Here is a 22,083-nt window from a genome sequence, read left to right as displayed (position 1 = left end):
AATATAAATCCAATCACAATTGTTTATTTAGTAAATCTTCATCATAGAAAAACAAATAAATCACAGAGAAATAAATAAATGTAATGGGTTGGGTTGAAAGTTGAGAGAGTATGAACTTTCGTATGTCACTTTTGTCTCTTTGACGAATAGGGACCTTTGTTGATCAAGTATATAATATTATAATGACATATTGGGTTAATTTCAATTTGCCCCCTCAACTATATGTTTAATGCTACTTTACTCTTTTAAATTATAAAAATATATATTGTACACCCATTTTTAACTAAAAAAGTTACTTCGTTTTCTAGTTATTGGCCGTCGTGGCATGTTATTTCTGCATGCATATAATAAATAGTCTTTAATATTTCAAAAAATATTTTATAAATATATAAACCGACAAATTATATTTTAAAAAGAAAGAAACAAATTAATAAAAGTGAATCAACTAAGGTAGTATTGATACAACAAAAAAAATAGTGTAGTGGTATTAAAAAAATGGGAAGTTCCTTTTTTTTTTTAGGGGGGGGGGGGGGTGGGGGGGCATAGCTTACAATTATCTAATTCAAAGTATAATTATCATATTTAAAAATTAGTGCCGTAGTATCATTAATCATTGTTTGTGAGTGTATATGACTTTCTTTTTATATTAGTGTAGGTAGATAGAATAGATAAGTGATAACGTTTTTCGGGATATATTAGGAAAAATATCAAAATTGAAAAATAAATTTACAAATAACCATATAATGAAAATTAAATGCGTAGTTAGTATAAAAAATAATTTCATTTAATAAATTATTTTTTCCCTTTATTATCACAAATATTAATAAATAATTAATAGTAATATGTATTACGTACGTGACTACTTCACTAAACTATTAACTTGAAAGAGAAAAGTATTTGAAATAAAAAACATTTAATATTAGAAAACAAAAATGCATTTCTTTTAAAGAGGGACCAAAATTTTTGAAGTTATAATATTTCTGAAACACATTAATAAAAAGAGGGATTAAAATTGAAAAATGAGTTATATTTTCTGGTTTCATATAATTTGAGGGAGCAAAAGTGACACCTGCAGAGTTTAGGACCAAAACTTACTGTTTATGTTTTTATTTTTAATTTTCAATGTAAAATGTGTATTTTTAAATTTGTATAAATTTTCGTATGAAAATAAGAATATGTTTAGATTAATTAATAAGATCATATTTTATATCATATTATGACGTCAAATTAATAAATTTCGAATAAAAATACGTATAAACAAATATATTTTTGTACTGTTTCCGAAACTCAAAATAATTGTGTAATGTAATGTATGGATGTGATCCAGTCTACGGAGGAAAAGGACAGCCCTTCTCCTAAAAGTCCACAACCTTTGCACTATTTTACTATGATGCAACAAATATAAAATGTCACTAGAGAATTTCAAGAAGGGAGATGGCAACAGGGATGAATTTAGACATAAAAATTTGAATTTTTCAATAATTAATTAAGCTTAAATTTAGATAAATTGATAACTAATAATCTAATTAATTGTAGCTTGCACGGGCAATAGAAACATTTTTTACCAAATTGAGTACATAGACTATCCATTGGTCCAGGTCTGGGTACGAATCTTTTCTAGGCCTCGATAGGATTTTGTCCTACTCATTAACAGCTTTAGTATGACGTTATTGGTTGGTCGATAATTAGTTCGGTGGTGCAAATATAGAGATGATTTCCACCTGAAGACATGCAAAATTTACCATAGCTGCTTGATTTTAAATTCAAATCAAGAACTGGGAATTTTCTTTATTAAGCAAAATGAATGTAGCTTGGTCATCATCTCAACAATCATGTACAATCTCTCTCCCCATCTAAAAAGGCAAAATTACAAGTTGTACTTGTTCTCACAATGCCGGCAGAAATCAGTATCAGGCCATTCTCAGTCAGAGGAGCTGCCATAACAGAAGAAATGCATAGTGTAGGAGCCTATGCAGAAATTGGACGATAAGGAACTACTAGAGCTTCAACCCTGTAAGGAAGCTTTGGCAATTTCCAGTGCCTCCTCCACAGACGATGCTTTCTCAAGCTTGGCTTTGTCGATTGAAGGTTGGCTCCTAGCCAGTTTAGGAAGCAATTGGAATTCCTATGATAGCATTGAAAAGCATTGTCATGTGATGAAACCAATTGCTTTCTCAAGTAAATCTTCAAATGTACCGGTAACTGCTTTCTCTTTCTATAGCTCATAACTTAAGTATATAGTTCTAAGAAATAAGAAGACCAACTTCAGATACAAAGGTAATTAACTCATACCTCAGGGCTTCCGCTTTCAAGAAAAACTCCTTTCAGCTTTCCTGCAGGCACGAAAAGTTGTTATTTGTCGGTTTTTCCCTATATTTCAATGTATGAGTTAACACGGAAGTATTTATAATCAGGTTTCCTTCTGACATTCAGGTACTAGGATCTCTATTATATTAATGTTTCCAAAGTGCAGTAATTTGGAATTTAGGAGGAAAGGAGAAGAAAATGGATGAGAAAAGCTAACAAAAAAGATGGTACACAAGGATTCAGATGAAACATTTCCACACATGGAGACGGTGATTACCAGAGTCTATCCAGAATGTTGCGACTTTTGGATCAAAGTTCCCAACTTCTACAGTCTCACCAACTGCTCATCAAGATGCAAAAAGTTAGTAGCACTAGAAGGGTAACACACAAAAGGAACCATCTAAAGGGAACTCCGAACATATACCAAGCAGGACATGTTCTTACCATTGTCACCAAAGAATTGCCACCATACTTTCCTTTGGCTCCCTTCATATTCAAATACTCTTGAGTAGAAATAAGGGAGATAATCATACCTAAATCAAACACAAAACTTGATTATTGATAACGGGTCCTTCAAGCTGAAGTTGTATAAAGGCAGTTCAAAGAGAAATTTATCCTACTTACGTGGCAGTATGTGCAGTTACTAGTGATTTAACACAATGATGGGCAGACCGACGAGCATGATCAACATGTTCAACCCGTGCAATTCGGTTATATATCTGTTGCAATACATACCTCGTCAAATTTTAGAGAATATAAAATGTTTCTTGTTGCTTAATCCTAAAGAATACATACCTTCAAGGGAAAAGCTGCTACATCTCCAATAGCAAAAATGCCAGGTACGCTTGTTCTGAACTGACCATCAACCTGAAATTTAGCATCACAAAACATTAGCGCGTGCCTCTTACTTTTCTTGGGCAAGTGAGTCAAACTATCTATACGGGAGGTACAGGATATAAAGGCTTCTTCAATAATTGGAACAGTTTTCAGATAACATGCTGCGTAAATCTGCCATCATTATTTTAGTTTTTGATTTGGATTAAGGGCTTCATTTGATTTTCTTTTTCCCCTTTAAAAGACGCTGATTCATGAAGTTGAAATTCAGCTGCGATGTCACTATATTATGCTAGATGATGACATACTTTGCATTTTAAAAGGTTTAAAAACTTTAAGCTAAAAGATAATTATAATACTAGCAGAAGTTCATACATGTTGTATGACACCTTTATATTAAGAAAATAAGTGCCGTGATTCTTACCTGTATTCCTCCCACAGCGCTGCTTAAACCAACCCTTTCAAACGGACCAATGGCTGGTTTGGCTCCAATGCCAACGACGACCTGTGTGATGATAGCCATGATTATCTTCTCATCTATGTAATATTGGGATTCATATATATATGAGGTTGAGTTACATAGAAGAAAACTGATTCATATGTATATGAATTTCAACCCACAATACATCCATATGTTAATGAGCAAGTTTCTCTAAGTTACCGTGTCAGCTTCAATGGTAGAACCATTCTCAAGTTTAACACCAGCTACACGACCATCAGAACCAGCTTCAAGATTCTTTATTGAAGCACCCTGGAAATACAAACCAAATCAAGTTCTATCCTTATCATTCTTGAATTCAGTCAATTGGATGATTTCGGAAATTTTTCCCATTTTTCCCTTCCCTTTTTCTCTTTCTTTTGGTGGGGTTGGAGTGGGAAGCAAGGATAAGAGTTGGAAACTAACCTTGACAAATCTGACACCATAATCTTGGTATAGTTGTTCATACTTTTGTGCCAGAGAAGGAGTGAACAATCTTGTCATAAGATGGTCCTCGGGAAAAATTATCTATATTACGAAAAAGATGATGCATGTCAAAATTTGTTAAAACAGGTAATTCGCATACACTAACTGTTGAAATCAAAATCACAAAGTAGAGATGTCATACACTTCAAAGCACTCATAGTTTTGATTACTAGGTCCATACGATTGATATTTGTGCACAATATCATTTAGGTGAGAACAATCATATTAAATTAATCATTCTCTCTAAGTGTTACATGCAAAGCACTAAAATGGTAACCTGACAAAAACATAGCCAGTTGTGCTTTAATGTGTATCGTATTGTGTCCTTTGCTGAAGGATTTTCCCTGATGGCAAAACCTATCGACAACATAAGGAGGTATAATGGTTACTCACGGTTGTGTCAAGTTTCCAACCAACGGCTGCTGCTGCAACTTCCATGCCAATGTAGCCACCACCAACCACGACAACTTTCTTTGCTTTCTCCTAAGAAATGCATTATCAAAAATCAGCGTTGCAGCTGACAAATAGAGAGATTAAAATAATAAATCATGTAAAATTGATCGCATGCTAGCACACTAATTTATAAATTACCAGTGATGATATCAGTGAATTGGCATCTGCAACATCACGAATGTAATGAACACCTGGTAAATTTCCTCCAATCTTATCTGGAAATCTGATGCCAAGGCACAAAGTATCCATTTAATCCATTAGAGATTTTAATAGAAGTCATCAATGCAAACAATGTACTACTGCGAAATGTACTAGTGAAGGTGGAAAACTGAATGTAACTTCTTCTGCCAGATGGGAAAATATTAGAAGTATGATAAATAGCAAAGTTGAAGCATGGTAAGCATTTAATAACTTGGAAAGAACTAGAGTAATGGGTTTAGACAAAGCCCAAACCTCCAGAGTCAAACGAGCACAAGTATTAATTATACTATTCAATGGAAGGACATAGCGACCTTTGAAAACATGCAGCTCAGAGCTCATTTCATAACAGTATTCAAACTGGGGCAATGTGGGGCTCAGATAAGACTCTAAGGATAGAAACATTGGCTAGATGATAATTGAGAAATTATTGAAATACCTGGAGGCAGTACATCCTGTAGCAATTATTAGGGATCCATACTTGAGCAACTTTCCTGAATTTGTTCTCACTGTTTGCTTTTCAATATCGATGCCTTCCATTGGATCTTCATAGAGCATCTACGTAAAGAATGGAAACAATGTGAGGGGAACCATGAGTTTATGAAGTTATGATGCTATCCAGAGGTAAGAAGATGATAGCTACCAGTTACTGGAGCTATTGAACTTCATCAACTTGGGCTCGAGTTGCAAGTAAAAAAATATTTAGTAAGTGATATAGCAAAAGCAAGTGATCCTTGAACCAGAGATACTTTTCAGACTTTTCTATCGACCATAACGTATCACGTGTGTTGCACGTGTAGAGACAAATATTTAGAGCCAATTATATCACTTATTAGCTATAAATTCAGATCATAATTTTGTTTATATTTCTACCATTAGAACATTATTATGTACAATTATATTCTCAAAAAAATTGATAATAATTGTTTTATAACCCATTAATTCTATTATTTGCAATTCACTTCTAATTTCAGTGATACTATTAAATAAATAGTTTAATCCTTGAATTGAAATCTTTTATTTTGTATTATATTTGATGATCTTGTATTGGAAGAAATTAGTCGAAAGTAAAATATAATATGCCAAAATAATTCAATATTAAAATAAAATAGCCTTATTTTTTGTTCTTATAAGAAATTCTAATTTAATAAATTGATTATGTTTTATTTTTTGCTTTTTTTCACAATTTGCTGTGTTTTTTATTTTATTTATTTTTGTGTATAATATATATTTTCTTTTACTACAATACCCTGATGTCTTTTATTTTTAAATTATTGACATGAAATGATTTTAAACTAATTATTTATTAACTATTGTTAATCAAATTTTAATCTAATTAGTAAGGTCCTATTACTATGCTAATTTTGTCAAAATATTATTCATATTCTTCATTAACTTCTAAGTTTGAAATATTATTGAATAAAATGTTTCTTTTGTGCCTTTATTTGCAATTTTAATTTCTTATTCAATAATATATTATGTTTTACAAACTTAGAGGGTGTTCAACTTACTTAAAACATCTTATATGTTCCTACATCTTGCAAGATGTTTTATGAGCTTAAAAATGTTGAATTATATTTTAGAAATAAGGTTTTATTAAACAATTTGGATAAAATAAAAGGCCAAACCATATAGGATATTAGAGTGTTCTAAATCATAAACTCTTTATAATGTAATAATGTCTAAAAATGGCATTAAGTTAACTATTGGAATTTAAATCATATAAAAAGATAGTTGCTTTGGGGAGTATACATCAATTATATGAAGAATAAAAGTGAAATACACAAAATAGTAAGAGTGATTTTGTTTATTGAAAGTTAAGATTAAATAGTTTAAAGGTTCTTATAAAAGAGATAGTTGAGCTTACATTTTTTCTTTTTAAAGAGTTTGTAAGATCATGAACAACTTGTTTTGAGATCTTTTAAGCTTTATATTAAAAAAATACCAAACAATTTTGTAAAGCTTAATAAGGTAGTTAAAAGAGCTTATAAGCTTAGCCAATGACCCACTTAATCTTTTGTGTGCATACGTTATTATCTAAAATTAAAAAATTAAGTAATAAGAGATTCTTTGAATAATTTAAACTTTATATGCAATTTCAATTTTTTAATAAAAAATAGTGCTTTACTTGTCGATAATATTTCTCTTCTTAATACTTATTTACTTTTGTAAACCTGAAGTTATTTTTTATATATTTATTCTAAAGAGAGATACTTCTTTTTTGTTAGTATACAATTGAAATTTAATCTACAACTAATATGTTAGTGTATAGTTATTTCTAAAATCTTACTTTTTAATGTTATCAATATTGTTTATCCTCAATTTTATAGAGCTGTACCTTATTTTAGTAAATATTAATTATACATATTAGATTTTTTTTTTTTTTTGTATTCTTTCATTGATATCTTTTTATTTCTAAATATTTTAAAATTTATTGATATACTAATTGTTCATTATTTTTAAGAAGAAATCATATAGATTGATGAATAACTAAAAGCAGTCACCAAAAAGACAAAGTTATAATAAAAAGGGAAACTATTTAGTAGTTCTAATTCCTCTCAACTACTTCGATATAAAGTACACAAGTGCATCCAACCCAGGGAGTGAAGTCCTAAGGCAATAATTATTTTCACACATTCTAAATGAACAATGTTGACATACCTAAAATATATAAGAGTGCGAGACGTCAATTATTCAGTTACAGTCAGAAACCATCAAATTCTCTGAGAAACTACAGCAATATGAAATCATATCACATCTATGAGAAAAGAAGAGTCATTGTTACCTCTATGCCTTTCTCCTTATACCAGTCAGGAGTCTGTCTTTCGCCACCTGAGCCAACACATGTATGGAAACCCTAAAATAACAAATGCAACAATCATTCTCCCATAACAGGAAAAAATAAAGACACAATGCTCCTACCATTTAGCATGTAAAAATCCCCTGAAATGTCTTACAATAGTCCTCTCTAGTCCATCAACAAAAAATATCAATGCTCTATAAAATGCAACTATCGTATTTGGTATAGCAGAATCCTAATATAACTTGAGAACCAGGGCTTAAAAAATGTAATATCCTTTCACAGATGCAAAACACATATCACGAAATCGAGCAGAAATCAAAATAATCAACATCAATGCTCACCGGTAAACGTGCTGGTTTTTTATCCAAAGGGAATAAGTAACCTTTTGTTAATGCTGGACGCTCATAAGGTGCGTATGCCTGTAACCGAGTAGAAAATGATCAATGCGAACACAATTATTGAAATGTCATATTTTCAGATCTGCAAATTCAGGTAGAAGAGTGATGAATTCAGCCACAGGCATTTCATTAAATACCAAGACATTATCTTGATCATATTCTACATTAGTCCAAGAAGTTATAACCTTGATCATAATTCCATCATGACTAATTTTGCTTTAGAAAACAGCCAAGAGCGAAAGAAGGTGTGAAGACATTTAACAGACGATGGCTCTTGCAAAGAAACATTCACTTACCATTCAACAATTTCTCATCATTCAAGAATGTCCTTCAGCTTACAGGGCATACTCAGCTTTAAAATCAAGCGCACACGCTCAGGCACGCACATAAACACAGTTGTTTCCCAAACTCATAATCACTTCTAGCTCATAAGTCCGAGAGATATAAATTATTCACAGAAAAAACACCAGGGAATGCACAACTGAGTGTGCGCACACACACACACACACACACACGACTCACGAAAACCATAATTGCTCCTAATCCAGTCACTTTGGATTCCTAACATGTTCATTAAACAAAATTCCATCATCAAACCAATTTGTTCAGAATGGAACAGGTCATATATATCTGCACTATTGCAGAATTCGATTCTCGACATAGTTAGCCAACCTAAGCAAAAAACATTATATTACCATTCATTCAATCAAATTCAAATAGGTGGCTACCTCTTTGGAGACAATGCAAAGCCTTCCATCAGCCAATCCATGCTCGACAAAGGTCCTAGCTGCGTAACCAGCTGCATTTCCACCTCCTACTATAACAAATCTGCAATCACAAAAGGCAAAGAAAGAATGACAAAATTACATACAAGGATACAAACAATCCAACTTTCATACAAATATAACAATCACTGGATGCAACAATCACAAGGTGGGAATGATTACTCTCGATTTTCATTGGCGAAAGATGAAGCCGAAACAGTGAATCTTCTACGGGAACTGGTAGAAACGATTGAAGAAGGTCCGGAAATTTGATTCACTGAAGTTGACCGTGGGCACCAGAGCGAAAGCCCGTTCTTCAGTGGAATCGCGTTCGAGATGCTCGACATAATTCCTCTACGAACTGCAAGCTTTTACAACCCACCAAAAATGGAGTAAAAATGAGAACTCGGAAGGAGCAGAAAAGTATTGAACTCTGAGAAACTGAGAGGATAGAGAGTCAAAGGATTGGACCTGAAGAAGAAGAAGACATCGGGATGCAGAGGAGTGATCAGCTTTATATATTCTTGATAATATAATAATTACTGGGAGTTAGGATTAACTAATAATTTAATAGCAAAAATGGCTCTTGTGATGATTCAAGAGTTACGGGACTAGTCTGTGTGAGTGCTCTGTGGTGGCAGCGGCGATTGGCGGGGTGAAAGGGACGTCAGAAACAGTGGCGGATTTTTCCGATGATCTGGGGTGGCATAACGCCCAAGAAATCATCATGGGCCGCCATTTCAAGTTTGGATCTTTCTCAGGAAGATAATCCAAATGTGATACGGAGATTGAGCTGTTTCTTGATCTTTACTCTTTGTTCTTTACGATAACACTGTTCCTAGTCCTCGTTCCTTTTCCACATTATTGGGTCATGATCATCAGCCCAAAAGAGTTCCCGGCCATTCTGGAAGTTTTTCATGAACTTGGGTAGATGGAAATGTTGGGAAGGAGAAACGTTTGCTCAGTGCCATTAGCCCATTGGCTTCCACAAGTTTCTTTTCACAAAATTGCTTTCTATTCTTGAAATAGGACTGCAAATCCAATTTCAACAACGTTCGGCATTGATAAGTATAATTATTTTTTTATATAAATTACAACGAGTTCTTTTCAAATTTGATACAATTACAAATATTCTCTTATTATTTAAAAAATTATAAATATCTCTATATTATTTAATTAAATTATGTAATTATTGTATGAAGGAATAAAATTGTTAGCTTTACACTTACTATATTTTTTTCTTTTTTTTTAAAGAAAAATAGGAATTTGTAAAAAAATCGATGCGGTGGATAGAAATTTTAAAAGATTATCCACTTTGTCCATACAATAAATTTAAGAAACTTTAAAAAATAACTCAAATTATAATTTTTAGTCCATAACATTTTAATCAATTCACCACAAATAATGGATGAAAACCTAACAGAGCCCAATGGAATTGGCTAATGTTAAATGATCGTCAAAATCAGGGGGGTAGTAGTAAGTTTTTAAACAATAAGGGAGTATTCATAATTATGTCAAATTTTAGAAAAGATTATTGTAATTACCCTTAATTTTTTACGATGGACATGTTTCTTATGGCGAGAATGAATCACATGGCCATGCTACTAACTTGAGATCATTTCCGAACAAACATTCCTCTTGTGGTGTTTTTTTTTTTCCTATCCAAATCTTTTTAAATGGTATTATATGATTACATCAATATTTTAATAAATCGTGCAATATATTAGTATTCGATCAATCATCGCTATACTTAATAACAATTAAACAAATTATAATAAATACACATGAAGTTAGACGAATACCCACACACATTCCGTGGGGCTCAAACTTATCATTTCAGACTTATTCGTGGAATCTCGACCTTATCCACTAAGTTAAGATAATACTGATTATCTCCCCATTTCTGTTGCCAACGATATAATTTATCTTTCTCTCCAATTTTATTCTTCAAAACTTTTTCTTTAAGCCATATTTTTAATATAATTAATTCAAACATAAATTTTTAAATGATTAAGACATACTTATTACATAAGAGAAAATAAATGTTTTAAGTTCTACCTAAAATAAATTTGAAGACATATTCAATATATATTTCACAACTTCGTAAACACTAAAATTCTTACCCAAACTAAGTTTGGTCGAACCAAACCAATTACAGAGTAAGTATGCTACATTTCACATGCAATTTATCACTTTCTCTTAAACCAAATACCAATTGTACCGCAAATATATTGTACTTATTATATTATTAATTTAGACTGACTAAACTCAATTTGACTTAGAATTAACCATGTGACAAGACCAATAATCCGGACTTGATTCGGTTAAATCTGAATCATAAAATATATGGCAAGTGCATGTGTGATTGACGTATAATTTATAAAAAGTGACCAATCACGTTGTAATTATGATAGACTTACTTTGTAATTAGTTTAATTCATCCAAACTTGATTCAAACAAAAAGTTTAGCTAGCCGTCCTGGGGATTCACGAATGAGGTTTTTTGAGTGCAGGACGTGGGTTTTAATTCTTTTTCTTGTGTTTGCATGGTGTGTGAAAATGATGCAAAGTTGAAATTTAAATAGTTATACCAATAAAGGGATTGCATTGAGGATACAGACAACGTACGTACGAAAAATTCAATTGATTGAAACCAAAGAAATAGAAATAGTGGGGTTGGGTAATGGGTAATGGGTAATGGGTAATGGCATTGGCAGCCATTCTTCCTTGATTTGCAATTTGAATGCATCATTATTGCGTCATACAGATAGGTATGCTATAAATCTCTCAATCACTACATTATTACATATATATATATATATATATATTCTCTCAACCCCACATCATATCACTCATTTGTCAAATCTATTTTGAAATGTTAAATTTGAAATGACATAAAGGTCTTAGGTAAAGAGTAGTGGTATTTAAATGCGGCTTGTGATAAGCCAACATTTTATTTAAAATTTTAAATTGTTATAATTACACTGTCTTTTCAATAAGATTAGTGCAATTATTCATAATTTTTATGTGAAATTATGAATATTTATTTTTGTCTATAAATAGATTGGGTTAAATGCAAATTACCTCCCTGTGATATACGAAATGATCATATTACTCCCCTGTGAAAAAAAAATAGCAAATTATCCCATTGTGAAAAGAAAAATAAAGAAATTACACCCCTCACTCGAGTTCGTTAATTCACATATTTTTTCTTTAATTTTTTATTATGAAATTACATTTTTAACCATATTTAATAACTATTGGATCTAATTTGAATCTAAGGTCCAAATTAAACTAGTAAATCTACGGCCAAATTTTGATTTATTTCAATTGATTGGTAATATTTAAATAAATTATAAACTTAAACAATATAAATGAAATATATATAAAAGTACATATCATATATAATTAATAGTTATATATATAGAGAGAGAGAGAGAAATAGTGATGGGGACGAGAGAGGGGGGGGCGACGACGACGTGGAACGAAAGATGGAGTGAGAGAGACAGTGAAGGGAGGGGAAGGGGAGGCAGAGGGGGAAGGGAGAGGAGGAAGGGGGAAGGTGGGGGGGGGGGGGGGGCAAGCGATGGAAAAGGGGAGGGGCTGGGTGGGGGGGCAAGCGAGGGGAAGGTAGGGGGCATCGACAATGGGGAAGGGGGGCAGGCGACACGTGGGGAAGGTACAAGGAGGGGGAGGGGAAGCGACGATGACAACGAAGGGGGCAGGGGCAAGGGGAAGGGGTGGCGGTGTGTGAGAGGGGGATGGGGTGGGGTGAGGGTTTTCTTTTTATTTTTAAATAAAAAAGTTATATTATTAAAAATATTATATATTTTATATAAAAATTAGTATTTTTCTATTTAATAAAGGTTAGTGTAATTATTCATAATTTTTATGTGAAAAATTATAAATATTTATTTTTATCTAATAAATAGATCAGGTTAAATGCATATTACCTCTCTGTGTTATACGAAATGAGCATATTACCCCTATGAAAAAAAAATAGCAAATTATCCCCTTATGAAAAGAAAAAATAAAGCAATTACACCTCTCATGCGAGTTTGTTAATTCACGTATTCTTTCTTCAATTTTTTATCTTTTTAATTTGTATTATGAAATTATATTTTTAACCTTATTTAATAACCATTGGATCTAATTTGAATTTAAAATCCAAATTGAACTAGTAAATCTGCGGCCCGAATTTTGATTTATTTCAATTGACAGTTCATATTTAAACAAATATATAAACTTAAACAATATAAATGAAATATATATAAAAATACATATTATATATAATTAATAGTTATATGTATATATATATAGAGAGAGAGAGAGAGAAGGAAATAATGACGGGGACGGGGGAGGGGGTGGGGAGGTGACGGGGATGTGGAAGGAAAGATGGAGGGAAAGAGGTAGCGAAGGAGGGGAAAGGGGAGGTAGAGGCCAGGTGGGGAACGGAGAGGAGGAAGGGGGAAGGTGGGGGGGGGGGGGCGATAGGCAAGGGGCACCGACGATGGGGAATGGGGACCAGGCGATGAGTGGGGGAAGGTACAAGGAGGGGGAGGGGAAGCGACGACGATGGCAAACGGGGCAGGGGCGGGGGGAGGAGGAAGGGGGAGGGGGCGGCAGAGGCCGGTGAGAGGGGGTGGGGTGGGGTGAGGGTTCTTTTTTATTTTTAAATAAAAAAAGTTATATTATTAAAAATATTATATATTTTATATAAAAATTAGTATTTTTCTATTTAATAAATATTTATGTATTATAATTATTAATAACTATTTTATATAAATTATTATATAAAAATAATATTTATTTTTAAAAAAATCATGTCCAGTCGCGAGAGGGGTGAGTGCATTATACACCTCCCTCTAAGGGAGTAAATTGCTTCAATTTTAATAACACAAGGAGATAATTTGATATTTTTTTTTCATAGGGGGATATGTTGCACATTACCCATATTATGGGGGGTAGCATGCATTTTTCCCTACATAGATTCATCTGTTTAATCAAAATTTACTAAATTGTTTATATTAACCAAAAAGAAAGAATAAAAAATCCATATTTACAACTCATTATCTTATTACTAATTTATTTCAAATTAAAAAAATCTTTTCTGACCAAACTACCTTTACAAAGATGAGATATACGTTCTGATATGTATTAGTGTGTGAAAATATATAAGGATAGTTTGGTTAGGAAAAAAATTGTTTGACCTACAATAAGTCAGTGATAAATCAACTGGGGTTTCATTCAATTTATTTGTTAATATCATTAAATTTGGTGAATTTTGACTCATGGAAGGATATATTTGTTAAGAAAACAAACGTCATGAGTACAACGTAATTTCTCAAACTAAACGGGATGTATATATAATTATACCAAACTTAAAAAAAAATGGTGTAAATACTCCTTTATTATATATTAACACACCCCTTACATATACAATCTGCAGTGAATAATGGATGATAATATAAAAATTTAAACTATTAGAGAGGGGAATAATTTAATATTAATATGTAACATTCCCCTCACATATAACACTTTGCACATGATCCTTTTTTTATGGATGGATGAAAACGAGATTTGAACACAAAACATCTTGTTTAATCTTATATGTTTTACTAACTTTTTTATGTGAGTACAAAGAATTATACTCATTTTTTGATGCAAGTGAAGGTTTACAGTTTTTTTTAAGTAAAAGCGATGAATTACTATTAATTGAAATAAATTGATTATAATCATTTCTATCGGATATCAATCGTTACAACAATAACACTCTTATTAATAATATTAAAAAATAAAATATAATCAACACCTACTATTACAATAAAAACAACAAACCTATTATTCAGTAGAAACAACATTTATTGCATAGGCGGGTTCAAATCGATGACCTCTAAGATTATGGGATATCAAATTCACCAACTGAGCTAGACTTTATTGGCAAGATTTACAATTTTAATGTACCTAATTTCAAGCCATAACAATTTGTAGTTTATTGTCTTTATTGTTCTATTATAAACTTAGAATAAATTACAGCTACCTCTCCTGAGATTTGACTAATTATAAATATCTTTCCGTTGTTGAAAATTATCGATACCCCTTGATTTTAATGTTCGTCTAACAACACTAGAAAAAATTACTATTGGCTACAATATTAGTGGCTATGGCTAAAATCATGGTAAATAACTACTGATCGTACCAGAAATTTGGCCACACTACAAGGGTCGATGGATTTTCAAGAAAATTCTAACATTATCAGAGGACTAAGCCTGCAAAATAGTGGTTAACACTCTGATGCTTAAGTTAGTAACGGATTAAAGAGAAGATAAAAGAAAAACTTGAAATAAAATAAGAATAATGGTGAGATATGATTATGGATGATGAATATTCGTGTGGAGTGCAAAATATAAACTTAGAATAGCTCAAAAATCGAGAGAGAACAGTGCAAGAAAACGAGAGTTTGAGAATATGAGTGATGTTACCCTAAGCCTGCACAAGATCTCTATTTACAGGTTTATAAAGAGTTGGATACGGGGTCAATTACTGAGTTCTGTATGCCATTAGAAAACTATTTGAGTTAGCTGTCATCTGCAACAAACCGTTGTGATTGGATAAATATTGACTGAGATACGTAAGCTGGACTGAATCCTACCAAATCTACCTAAAAATCTGGAGTTGGTCATTTGTAGATTTTCCAACTCATATGCCACCGATTTACTTGGGACCACCTGGAGATATTTTTAGAGTGACATGTACAAATATGTTGGCAAGTTATATGATGTGTCCTCCCAGCCATATGGTGATGTGTCCGATTGAAATGAGTTTATTTTTCGGGTCTGCCAATTCAATAAAGTAGCAAGTAAGCTTGTGAGCCTTTCTTCCCTACTGATGGGCTTTATCCATCCCGCTGGTGGGCTACTGGGCTCTTAGCTAGCTGGGCTATTACGTCTAGCTTGTGAACTTTTACCCAATAATTTTAGGGGGCATCATCATTCTCTCCCCCCTCCCCCCACAGGGAGTGCAAATCCTAAAGTTGGACTCTAGAGTAGATGACTATCCTGCAAAAAAGAGAAGACTTTTCTTGCTTGTCAACAGAACGAATTCCATTGAGCTTCTTGAGTAATGTCGATCGGCTGAAGAACTCTACCTGGAGAGTCCTTTTTGTTATGCTTTGTTGTTGTTGTAGGTTAGTATAAATACTTAGCTGAAAAATTCCCAGCTTATTTGCTACGTCACAATGTACCCTGCAGGTGTTAGAGCACTGCTAAGTAGGATAAGATAATTCTTAATCTAAGTAGCTAGGCCTTTACTGCGACAAACCTGTAGGTTTAGGCAACCTGTTATAGAAGAAGAAATGTGGACTTGTTGTGCTCAACTGATGCACACGCGTACTTGTTCCAGCTACTCCTATCATTAGCGAGGAAGATGTGATTTCATTAGTAGGATAGAACATATCTCATAATAAATTAGCAAGGATATAACTCAAGTAGTAAGTTAGTCTAAGCAGGTTTTATTAGCATTATACTAAAATAAATGTGCCAATAGAATGCAGCTAGAAACTGAAGTGAGTGTGTTAGCTGATAGCTGCTTGTAAGATGTATGTGTCAACTGGTGATGGTTGAGTTGGATACGTGCGCTAGTGGCTCATGTCACTGCGTGCACCAAATGGTGGTAGCTTATGTAAGTGCATGCACCAGTTAGGGCGACTTATTAGAAACGTGCACCAGCTAGGGGCGACTTATGTAGAAGTGTGCGCCAGCTAGGGGCGGCTTATTAAAAGCGTGCACCAGCTAGGGGTGGGGCAGCTTATTAAAAGGATTCGCTAGCCGGTGGCGGATTTATTTGGAGCATGCGCTGGCTGGTAGCAGCTTCGTAAGTGCGTATGCCAGGTAGGAATGACTTATGTAAAAACATGCGCTAGTTGGTGCTGACAGTTTATTTAGAGTCAGCTAGGAGCTAAAAACTGAACCTGGAAGTAACACAAGATGGGAAGCAAGAATTTCTTTTATTCATATGCGATAATGCTTGATTACAAGGACAACAAGTTGTAAATAAAGACTAGGGATTTCACAAATAAAACTTTCTGAAGTTATAAGCATTTCATGGTCGAGAAAGCCTCCTAGAGATCCTCTGCTTGTTCCTTTTTTTTTTCGGTAAAGGTAATTTTCATTAAGTAAGAAAAAGTATAATAGTACAATACAACTTGCTTAATCTAAGCGGTTTCCTCAACAGGCTAAAGAATCTGCCATAAGCGGTAAAGCGCACAAGTGCTAATAGCAGTAGGTAATTCTATACTAAGAATCCTCTACTGCACATCTCGAACCATCAGCGCACCCACAGTGCGTGTATCTCTATGTACTCCATCAAATCGCCTAATGTTGCACTCACGTCAGATATGGTACACATACGAGTCCAAAAGAGCGTGGTAGGCCATAGAAACATAGTGTTTGCGTCTCCATCTGCGAGCAGCCCATAAGACGCATCGGTTTGGCCAATCGAACCGAAGTGTGCGTCGAATCACCCTCAAGCAGCCATGCGAATAAGTGCAGCAAAAAAAATGATGACCATGAGTCTAATCAGCACCATCAAAACAAGGTACACAGGAAATATTAAGATGAGCCAACCAAGGCTTCCACAGTAGAGAGTCTACCAAGGATCGCCAGCCATAACACAAAAGCATGTTTAGGAGTTTTGAAATAGCCCAACAATAGTGAAGACCAGCCTACCTTGGGCCTTTTACCCCGTAGTGAACAAATCATCATAGCAAGTGTTAGTTGTGTATCTTTTTACCGCCAAAGGATACGATTAGCCCCTCCATGGATGGGTGGACCGGAATGTAAGAGTTGTAGGGAGTGAGCGTTAGTGATAGAGGGCCAACACCATTGCCCATCTAGAAGGAAAACCACAACCTTATTCGTTTTCATAGTGTTTGTAAGTCGAGGGCCCTGCGGGAACTGTTGGATGAGTGGATCAAGATCATACCAAGGATCGTGCCATAGCGAAAAAGTAGTTCCATCCCCTATGAAATAATGAATAAAAGGATGGAGAAGTGGCCGTGAGCGAAGGAATTTCCTCCAACCCCAAAAACCCCCTCGCTCAAGGGTCGTCGCCCAATAGATACTAACGGCAGTAAGAACAGATTAAATAATTTGTAATCGTCCTACATAAGATAAAGTCGTGCCCTTGCATCCTTTGATGCGCTGATCCAGTTTGCTTGCTCTGCAGTGATGAGAGCGTTATTTCTTCTCTTCATCCATATTTCTTTGTCCACGTAATCCTTTAGGTAGCCGGTTTGTATAAGTCTTTCTATCTCTTGCTTTAGCTAGCGGCACTGATTGGTGTCATGCCCATACTCCCAGTAATACCTGCAAAAATGTTTAGATTTTGGGAGCTGGGTACCTTTCTCTGAGCCTTTAGGTCATTGTAAGGCAGGATGTTGGTCAATTGCCACGTGTATTCTAGCTGGGCTAGTGATGAGCGGGTTATACTGCTCGTTTTTTTGGATCAAAGGGATTGTACCGTTCCCTAGGCTCTCCTCTGCTCCTGCTGGAGGAGTACAACTTGTTCTCCCTCCGCCTATCTCGATTGCTCCTCACCAGTTAGGCGTTCTCTAGGTTCATGTACTTTTCAACCCGAGCTAGCATGTATAGAAAGTCAACCGCTGGCTTCTTAGCTAGGGACTCAAAAAGGGGACCTCCATGGAGTCCTTAGGTGAATGCACTGACTAACATCTCCTGGTGAGCTGCTAGGACCTCAAGGATGGTTGTGTTGAAGTGCTGAACATAGAGCCTTAGAGTCTCACTATCTTCCTGCTTGACCCCAATAAGGCTGATAACTGACTTTTAGTATTTCTTACTGTTTGTAAACTGGTGTTGGAAGAGAGAGTTAAATTCTGCGAAAGACCGATCTAGCTAGAAGCTGGTCAAACCATTGCTGGTAGAATTTGTTAGTGTAGTAAGGAAAACACGACATTTAATGCCATTAGTATATGTTCAGTTGGATCAGTGGTATCGTCATAAGCAAGTAGGTGTGCTCAAAAGTGAACAGGAAGTTCTTCAACCATGATTATTTACTAAAGGGAATGGCATAGCAGGCATAGTCTCTTTTGTCACTTGCTAGCGAAGTTCCACCATCTCCTTCTTTAGGGACTGCCGGATACCAGGGGCTGATGTCCGGCTACCTCTTTGCTTGCAAAATCAGTAGGGGTGGATCAATTTTGCTGAAGTCTAGCAGGAATCTGCTCGTCCATGTCCAAACTCCGGGTATTCCTCCTTTTTCCTGTTGGGAAGAGGGTCCTGCTCCGCTGGCTTGAGAGCCGCGAAGGATTGAGTTGATGGTCTCCATGACGAATTGACGAAGTTGTTCACAGGAGAGTGGATTCAAAATAACAGGTCCAACTGCTTGGTCAAGAGTTAGAGTTGGAATCGGAGCATCAACTCTTGGTGCTGGATCTGGACCAAGGATGTTAGCATCTCCCAAAGTGGGGTCTGTAGGTGGAACAATATGTCCAGATGCAGCAGGGAGGGACGAGTCTCCCTTGTAGGATCTGTGATCACCTCCATTGTTGAAAATTTTCATTTCTCATGCCAAAGCTCAATGTTCCCACAGACGGCGCAAATGATGAGTACCAGAAATTTGGCCACACCACAAGAGTCGAAGGATCTTCAAGAAAATTCAAAGATTATCAGAGGACTAGCCCTGCAAAGTAGAGATTAGCACTCTAATGCTTAAGGTAACAAATTAAAGAGAAAATAAAAGAAAAACTTGAAATAAAATGAGAATAATGGTGAGATATGATTAGAGATAATAAATATTTGTGTGGAGTGCAAAATATAAGCTTAGAATAGTTCAAAAAATCAAGAGAGAACAGAGTAAGAAAACGAGAGTTTGAGAATAAATGTGGTGTTACCATAAACTTGCACAAGATATCTATTTATGGGCTTGTATAGAGTTAGGTACATGATCAATTACTAAGTTCGTTACCCCATTATAAAGCTATTTGAGTTGGTTGTCATCTGCAACAAATCGTTGGTGATTTAGATAAATATTGTCTGAGATACGTGAGTTGGACTAAATCCTACCAAACCTGATTAAAAATTCGGGAGTTAGTTATTTATAAATTTTCCAACTCATTTGCCACCGGTTTACTTGGAACCACCTAGGGTGATATGTACAAATGTGTTGGCAAGCTATACGATGTGTCCTCCCAACTATATGATGATCTGTTCGGTTGAAATGGGCTTATTTTTTGGGTATACCGGTTCAATAAAGTAGCAAGTAAGCCTGTGGGCCAATCTTCCCTGATGGGCTTTATTGTCCTGCTAGTGGGTCCTTATCCATCCTGCTGATGAGCCAACTGCACTCTTAGCCGGCTGAACTTGTATGTCTAGCTTGTGAGTTTGACCCAATAATTTTAGGGAGCATCAACTACTATTAATTACAGTTAAATAAAAACAATGCAAAAAAATAATTTTTCCACCATGAAAAAGTTATTTGTCATGGCTAAAAGTCATGGTCAAAATATTTGTCATGGTTCTTAACCATTGTAAATATTTTAGCTACTCTCACAAAAATCATGACTAACAGCCGTTGCGTTGTTGTGGTCAATAATCATTTGCTACGGCTATTTGTTTTTATCCATGGTAATTAACTGTAGTTAAATGTTATAATTTTTCTGGTGCAACAAGCCCATTTCGCTATGTTTTCATCCAAATTTTGTGAAAACCTGTCCAAAATTACCTTTTGAATTATTAATTATAATAATATATACTTTTCAGAAGCTTATAAAATACTTTTATGAAGTAATATTCTCTATGGATTATTTACTTTATCTGCCCTCAAATCTTTTTATTTTTTAGATATTTTTTCTAAAAAATAATTCAGCAAGTGTAAAGTAGCAATTTTACCTAACTGCCTAAGGACTACATACTTATTCTTTATTTGATGGTGGTATTTGTAATTTTTCAAACAATAAAAAGATAGTTGTAATTATACTGATTTCAGTAAAAGCAGCTATAATTTACTCATAAATTATTAATATATTTGATAGAGTTAAATTCATAATATATCATATAATATAATTTATTTTTGTTTTCGTAAGAAAAAAATATCAATATGACGAGCATGGAAACAACACCTAGCGCACAATAATAATTATATTATTAATCCCGTCATTTGCAATTCGATCGAAATTGGTTAGGACATTCTAGACATTTTTTTTAAGGATAAATTATATTGACATCACTTAAAATTATGTCAAAATATATAATTACGTCAGATTTTTCTTTTACAAAATTACAATTAAACCCCTTATTCAAATGCTTATACAAACAATTCCTAAAAAATATTACAGGGTGTAGCTATATTTAACTTTAGTGTTTAAAATAGTCATCATACAATAAACTTAGTATATTATTATTATTATTAATTAATTAATTAACTAACACTTAGTATATGATTATTATTTGCTTCAACGAAATTCGATATGGAATATAATGTCCCACCAGAAAGAAGATTTTGGACAGGGAATTAAAAGATTCTAGCCAAGGGAACAAGTAAAATTTTTTTTAAAAAAGAAGAGGGGATTCTTTTTTAATGAATATATATGTCTAGCAATATTTTAAAATCAACCAACCTACAATTATTACACTTTTCAATATAAAATATATCAATAATTCTAAATTAATTGACAAATTTCAATATAATTAAAAAATACTATTATTAAAAATAAATTAATTACTTAAATTTGTATGACTCAAACTCAAAAAAAAAAAACAAAAACAAAAAAGAGATTATGCGTCTAAATTCTAATGATGGGGGGACGGGGTCCACCGGATGGGCCCATAACTGGACGCAATTGACCAAATCCCCAAAATCAAAGTACTAATGACAGCAAAAGGTCACACTCACGAGGACCACAATTTAATTATAGTGGAGGCCTTCTATTTTATTTTTTTTTAGTAAATTGATTAATTATATCATGAATTTTAATTATTAATAATTGGCATACATTAATTATCAATGTTATATATATATATAATTGATTAATAGAGTCAATTACACTTTCCTCTTTTGAAATTTGGTATAATTACACGTAGATCCTTTATGATTTGAAAAAAATTATCTAATACCTCTAAAATTTATTTTCGTCTAACAAGTAAGTCCATCCATAAGTCAAAATTAATCGAATTTACTTATATTAATAAAAAATTGAATGAAAAAAATTTATATTTACCCCAAATTAACTTATTGTTGATTTATTGCAGGTCAAATTAATCTTTTTATGATCAAATTACCCTCATTAGTCTTCACAAATGAATGCATGTGAGAAGATATATCTTTACCGTTATAAGGGTAGTTTGTT

General features: G+C 33.8%; 1 protein-coding gene across 2 annotated transcripts; it reads right to left on the bottom strand.

Moving 5' to 3' along the window:
- Positions 1 to 1,755: 1,755 nt before the first annotated feature.
- MDAR6 (monodehydroascorbate reductase 6) lies at positions 1,756 to 9,694 on the bottom strand. Of its 2 annotated transcripts, none has more exons than XM_011074945.3 (17): positions 9,193 to 9,694; positions 8,905 to 9,089; positions 8,686 to 8,785; positions 7,901 to 7,978; positions 7,542 to 7,613; positions 5,196 to 5,314; positions 4,697 to 4,781; positions 4,499 to 4,588; positions 4,046 to 4,147; positions 3,803 to 3,892; positions 3,566 to 3,646; positions 3,103 to 3,174; positions 2,932 to 3,026; positions 2,752 to 2,840; positions 2,585 to 2,647; positions 2,293 to 2,333; positions 1,756 to 2,125 (listed from the first exon to the last, which is right to left on the bottom strand). In XM_011074945.3, exons 2-17 carry the CDS (start codon positions 9,066 to 9,068, stop codon positions 2,006 to 2,008), a joined length of 1,461 nt encoding a protein of 486 aa, XP_011073247.1. In that variant the 5' UTR covers positions 9,069 to 9,089; positions 9,193 to 9,694; the 3' UTR covers positions 1,756 to 2,005. The 2 variants fall into 2 exon arrangements, with proteins under 2 accessions (XP_011073247.1, XP_011073229.1); XM_011074927.3 differs by having other exon boundaries at positions 8,905 to 9,082.
- Positions 9,695 to 22,083: the final 12,389 nt, after the last annotated feature.

This window comes from Sesamum indicum, linkage group LG1 (assembly GCF_026168435.1).
Source record: "Sesamum indicum cultivar Baizhima isolate 11 linkage group LG1, ASM2616843v1, whole genome shotgun sequence".
NCBI lineage: Eukaryota > Viridiplantae > Streptophyta > Magnoliopsida > Lamiales > Pedaliaceae > Sesamum > Sesamum indicum.
The sequence above is the reverse complement of the archived record's forward strand: the minus strand, read 5'-3'. Positions and strand labels throughout refer to the sequence as shown.

Excerpts from the sequence above, each read along its gene's own strand:
- MDAR6 (XM_011074927.3), bottom strand. Across the intron at positions 3,027-3,102 it reads TAGCAGCTTTTCCCTTGAAG|ATATATAACCGAATTGCACG; the intron begins GTATGTATTCTT and ends GTATTGCAACAG. Across the intron at positions 2,126-2,292 it reads TTGAAAGCGGAAGCCCTGAG|GAATTCCAATTGCTTCCTAA; the intron begins GTATGAGTTAAT and ends ATGCTATCATAG.